The sequence below is a fragment of the Parasteatoda tepidariorum genome, chromosome 4 (assembly GCF_043381705.1).
Source record: "Parasteatoda tepidariorum isolate YZ-2023 chromosome 4, CAS_Ptep_4.0, whole genome shotgun sequence".
Lineage (NCBI taxonomy): Eukaryota > Metazoa > Arthropoda > Arachnida > Araneae > Theridiidae > Parasteatoda > Parasteatoda tepidariorum.
In genome coordinates this window covers 82,059,776-82,066,350 of record NC_092207.1, presented here as the reverse complement: position 1 = coordinate 82,066,350, position 6,575 = coordinate 82,059,776, and the positions used below count along the sequence as shown (strand labels likewise).

Genomic DNA, 6,575 nt, shown 5'->3' with positions numbered 1-6,575 from the left:
GTGTTGAGAACGGGCACCTATTTTTAAGCCCTCGAAACACGTTGACCTTTATTTCCATCTGCATATTTTTCTGAAGCCAATGCAGTTTTTATCATGAAATATATACTGTGTTACATTCGGTATATTGATAAAAATTTTATGCTCGTAGAAGTAAACAGCTGTATTTTAATTTTTTAACAGGGTTTGCGCCAGTGTTTAATATTTCAACAGGGTTCGTGCCTTAAAGTAAGAGAACCGTAGCATCAATATTGTAATTATGAAGTTATCTTTTAACATTAAATTCTTAAAACTACATGATTGGAGTTAAGATTAAACATTGGTAAGTTTTGTAAAATTTAAAAACAAAAACTATATTACCACTTTTTGATTGGTACACTTCAAAAATAAAAGAAGAAGAATTAAAAAATTTACAAAAACTTTCTACGAACTATTTTAAAAAAAGAACTTTCTACAAAGGTTTCATCACTGCACTCTGGCTACAGTTTCGTTGATGCTGCCATCTATGAGTTAACTATTATACCAAACAAGAGATATTTAAAAAATTTCTTGCCATCGAAAATTTTTCTTCTTTTTTATGGATTACAATACGGAATTAAACATATGAAATAATAAATAAATAAAATAGAGAGCAGAAAATATAAAATTCACAGCACAAACATTTTATTCATGTTACAATATTTTCGAATCTAAGAAATCAATCTTCTATTGTTTTTTCCATTATTTCATAAATAGAAAGACATTAATAAGGCGTAAAAAATTTGTAATTTTATTAAAATTAAACAAAATTCAAGCATCCAAAAATATCTGCCAAAATTTGTCATAATCCAAAATATTGGACTTAAAGGTAAATCAAATTAATTCCTCTTCCGCGACTTATTATAAATTACCTGTTCTGTGGTTCTCCAGAATATGATTACACCTTAAAATTCTTTATTATTGATCATACCAAATTTTTAAAGATATGTAACGAATTAAGCAAACTAAGAAAACTTGTAATTCATATTACAAATGTAATTAATGAATTGCCCCTGATGAATTATTACTTCATACAGTATTTTTTTATAAGTGATCTAAAAATTTAATTCTTAAATGTAAATACCATCATGATTGAAGCTAAACATTTTTGTCAGGAGTAAATTATTATATGGTCCCTACACTTATATTTAATAATCTGAGATAGTTGAATTTTTTATTTCAATTGTTTTTAAATTAAATGAGAATAATTAGATTGACAAATCTGAATAACATCAGGATTTTTTTTTGCTGCATTTGAAATTCAGGGCTCAGCGCGGGTCATAGAAGAAAAAGTGGTGAAAAAAGTGACTAAATTTTCTTTAAAAGTGATAAATAGTGACTTAATTAAACACAGTGTTAATATTGAGGCAGCATCCTAATAACCTTAAAAATATACAACTTAAAGGGAAAAACATTTATAGAAACATTTATTGTTGTAGCTGTTTATTGCTTCAATTTACTGCGATTGATTTTTTTTTTTTTTTAAATTACATAATAAGTATTTTCAAATTTTTCCAAACTAAAAAAAAAGTTGCATGTTTGACTTTAGCTGCTATAGCTTAGACCTTAGAGTATTATATTAAAGAAGCAGTGAAAGTATACAACAAAAATATTGTTGTTATCATGTAAAGTCAATACACATTTATTGAGATGTGCTTCGCTTCAGGAGTAAAAAAACAATGTGTTTTTAAATACAATGTGAAGAACTGAAAAAAATGTTAACTAACTATTATTGAAAAAGGAAAGTATTTTTACAATAGAGATGAGGAAAAAAGTGATTAATGAAATGAAAAATAATAATATCGTATTAAAAGTATCAAAATTGGAAATATGAAGTGGAATCATGATAGAACCGCTAAAAGTGATTTTTGAATAAATCATTANAAATAATGATTCTAAATGTAGCCCGACGACCGAGGCGCGAAGTCGAGCACTTTACGGTAGCACAGTTTAACGAGGACCAATACCGCACACCCTCGGTCCCTACGCAGACTGATCCAAGTGGTCACCCACCCGCACACTGATGCTTGACTTCGGTGATCTGCTGGGAACCGTGTCTTAACGATCAGTCCACTGCGGGACTTATCGACAATGTCAATCTTCATCTATGAAAAGGTACTTTAACATAGAATCGAGTTAACATGTCTTATATACTAGTGATTTGGAATTGTATTTTTGTAGAGGTAGACACATTGCAAGTTATTAAAACATCTTACAATACCCAAGTACCTAAAATTTTCATTGGAGAGAAGAAAAATAGATTTCGGTTTACTTTTTAAGTTTTCTTGGTGATAAACTATTCAAATTATTTGTGTTTGAAAATCAATCACTATTTGTAGGGAAAAAAATGCATTACTCTATAAAAATTTATTTAAAAAAAATATGCAAGGCAATGATTTTATTCTTAGCTTCTTTTAATGCAATTTTTAAAATAAGTAAGATTCTCAAAGGCCCCCTGAGTGAATGGGCCTCCGGTCATTGCCCTAGTGTGCCTATACGTAAATACGGTACTGAGCAACAGTCGCCATAGCAACGCATGGGCACTGTTTACTAACACTCTTTTACGCATAGTTGAATAGTTTGATAACGTCTAAATAAGGTGTGCACAACATCAAACCTAAAACAACACCCATTTTGCCACTGGGTAATAAAACTAAACATTTTATTTACGTTTTTTCTTTTGAAGAAAAAGAACTTTCAATGCAAAATAAGAAGTTTTAAGAGTGCTTAATTTCTATGATGCAAAATTATACTCTATTAAACACATTTAAGGAACCCTAGAAGAAAAGGAAATTCAATTCAAGGAGAAATACAAAAAAAATCATGTTCAGCAGCTCCACTGCAAATAAGAAAATGAAACTTTAGATGACTAAAATCATTCCTTGATACAGTGAATGGCTCTCTTGCATTTCAAGAGGAATTCATTTGAAAGTGGAAACTGTCTATTTTTCCTCACATATTTAATCCTCTTCTATGCCCGACTCATAGTCCTTCTTTACTAGAGCAAAAGGATTTTAATATTTCGGGTTTAAGGAAATTAGAAATCTTTCTTTTGATTGAAATGGGGAGGGGGTGGGGAGGAATTGTGAAATAATACTGAAAACGTTAAGGAGAGACTACCATCACCTATCCCATAAACTGGGTTAACCTCTGCACCAAGTGCGGAAATGGTTAAATAAGGAAACAAGAAAAAATATCAATAAAACATAAGAGTAGATAAAAATGAATCCAAAATATCTGCGTGAGGCTTTTGTTTAGTGAGCTCCTTTTGACAATCTCTGAACTTGTCACTCTGAGATCGACTCTCTCAAGAGTGCAATAAAGACTATGTACCAATGAATTTCTTTTAATTGAACGTTAAATTAGAAAAAAAAAAAGTTATTTTACAAAAATAAACAATCATCTCAAACAAACAAAGCTAACTAGTCTTTACGATTTAAAGTTAAATTGGTAACTAAAACAAGAAAAATTTCTTTTTATTTAAAATAATTCTTTATTCATAATTATATTCTGTTTATACATTTATGTATAATCACATTTATTATTCTACCTGAAAAAAAAATTTACGAATGAAAGAAATATACGAGAATTTTTGTTTATAAATGTGATCTACTAGTACGATTTCTTGAAACTTCTGGACCTTGGATTTCGGGATCGCGGTATGTGAAAAACCCGGATTTTTTTCCGGAACACAATCATTATACGTAATCGGATCATTTTTATTGACAGTAATTTTATTCATTGATCCGGTTTTTATGACACTAACACAAGTAGCATTACCGCACTAAAAAAGGTCTAGAATTAAAATTGTTTGAAGTCAATGGAGGCAACCGCCAAGAGCAAACCAGAGGCTTTACTGCACTTTTTAGGATTACTTCTCTGTAACCTCTGCAGCGACCTGCGCAGAAAGGCGAGCACCTTAGGATACACCACGGGTGTCAAACTCAAAAGTTAACTTGAGTCAAATAAACAATGCTTAAATTCAGGTGGGCCGCAAAAAAAAAAAATCAATGTTCATAGAAACAAATACAGTAGAGCGCCGATTATCCGAACGTCCAATTATACGAACTGTGTCCGAATTTTTTTTTTTAAACTTCAGAATACTTTTTAACTTATCAACAATTTTTGAAAAAGTAGACCATTTTGTTGAAAAGATGCCAGGTCATGCAGCAGAAGAAATAGAAGACTGGTGTCGAGAGACTGAAAAGGTACTGGTATTTCAAATGATGATGAAATAGTTGCTAAAATTTTGAATGAAAATCGGAACTCCGCAGACGAAGACGTAGGTGATCAAGTTCAAGATAGTGGACCTTCTCATATAGAAGCATATANAAATTCAAGTTAAAACGTCAAAATGATGTTGATCCAGTTCAGTTGATTTATTTAAAAAGAATAAGGGATATGGCTGCTCAAAAAAGAGCATCTTCATTGAAACAAAAGTCTTTGCTGGATTTCTTTTGTAATGGAAAATAAAGAAAATGTGGTTAAGTCAGTAATTGACAAAAAAAAATAATTTAAAAAGCTGAAATATGATTTAAAAAAATTCAAAATAAAAAGTTTTAAAGAAAATAAATAAAAAATATTTAAATTTTCTTTTTTAAAACAGAACTATTTTAGATAGTACTGCCAATCCTAAACCTGGAAAAAGTGTGAAGGCAAGTTAGTGCATAAATAATGACCATTTAGACTAGATTTTAAACAACCTTCCAATTATTCGAACGACGTTCGGATAATCGGCGCTCTACTGTATTTTTATTTTGAATTGTAATAAACATATATAAAGTTAAAATATTGTTTACGTCCTGATACTTGACATCTCTTCTCTGCTATCTTTTCTATTGCGGGAGAAATTTTATTGGCCGAGACTTTCAAAATTGACCCAACGTGAGCGTTAATACGGTTTCTGACAGGAGATTTATTTCTATTCATAACAGAAAATAATTGCTCTCACTGATAAGTACTTCCAAACTTGGAAATAATTGAATACGCGAATTTCCGAGTATTCCCAAACCTTGATGGTAAAATTTAGGCACCATTTCAATGAATTTTGCCTTCAAATTTGAGTCGCACTGAGCCTCAATCACTTCCATTTGCATATAACTGGGTGCTGAGTCTATATTTATTGAGAAAATCGAAGAAAACAAACAAAATTGCCAAAGAATTAAAATCTTTAAACCTTGTTTCAAATTCTGTTCTAAGATTTAAAATTTTCTTCGGCGTAATTTTGATACGATGCAGTATAAACTAGATTTGTTCTTGTTGCACGTTGGGAAGTGCGTTAAAATCACTTTTCAGTTGCCCTTCCCAAAGAAATAGTTTACATTTGAATGCTTTTTTTAATTATGTCAAACATGTTCGTAATGATCTGATCCTTGTAACAATAAATTTAAATTGGATAAGTGTTTGGTTATATCAACCATATTTAATCGGAGAACAAGCTTGTATCTTGATTTATAGTTAGAAAAAACTTACATATTTTTTCTTTCAAATCCCAGAATTGATCGAGAACCTTGGAGCAAGATAACCAATTTACCTCGCTATAATAGGATAAACCTGATTATGTACTATCTAATTGATAGCTTAGTGTGAAACGCCTCTTCAGCCAATTAGAATTTTACATTTTCGAGCGGACAATTTAAAATGATCCGTATAGTTTATAAATAAAGTATATTATATGCTGGTTTCGTTTCTAATTCCAAGCTCTATTTTATTTTTACTTTGCTTCGAATATATTGACTGGGCCACAAAAATGTTCATCTCGGGCCGCGAGTTTGACACCCCTGTCGTACACCCTCGGTCCCTACGCAGGCAGATTAAGTGATCACCTACCCACTTACTGACCGCAGTCGGTGATTCTTGACTTCGGCGTTCTACCGGGAACCGTGTCTTTACGATCAGTCCACCGAAAGAACTTTTATTGATGTATAGTTAATACTATAATTTATTATAGATGACAAACCATCATTAAAAAATAGTAAGAACTAGATTTATGTTTGAAAAAATTAAGATATAACCTTGATCTGGAAAGAATGTTGAGCCGAAAATATGTATAGTAATATTTAAGAAAAAATTTGAAACAAGAGATTGTAAAACAAAATACTGAAGTGATTTAACATGAATAATTACAATAGCAAAATGTTAAATAGATTGCATCTGAAACACCTGGTCAACTTTCCGTTACTGTGAATTTCAAGATATTCACTTTCTGTGATTTTACTAAACAAAGTAATATTTCACTACTTATTCAGTCAAAATTCAGTTATCAGCCCTGATAGACAGGAAAAATTGCTCAGAATTGACTTTTCAGTGTCACCCTATCACATCTCTATGTGATATGAAAAAAAAAAAAAAAAAAAAAAAAAAAAAAAAACTACAAAAGCCTTTAGAACAATTTTTTTTATTTGTAATTTAATATACACTTTTAAACTGGAACAGGTTTGGCATCTCCTCCCTTAGATTCACTGTAAGGGGATTGAGGCAGCTCCTCATCCTTAGGTTCTGTAATGCTGACATTGTCTGGAAGAGGATTCTTTGGTCCAATAATCATCTCAAACAAACAA

The 6,575-nt window shown here is 30.9% G+C and overlaps 1 protein-coding gene across 1 annotated transcript in view; it reads right to left on the bottom strand.

The window, feature by feature from the left end:
* Positions 1-6,393: 6,393 nt before the first annotated feature.
* Positions 6,394-6,575, bottom strand: part of LOC107456341 (ribosomal protein S3) — a gene marked incomplete in the record, with an annotated part of 11,892 nt that continues 11,710 nt past the window's right edge. The window contains 1 exon segment of the mRNA XM_043039180.2: positions 6,394-6,556. Coding sequence (XP_042895114.2) covers positions 6,437-6,556 — 120 coding nt within the window.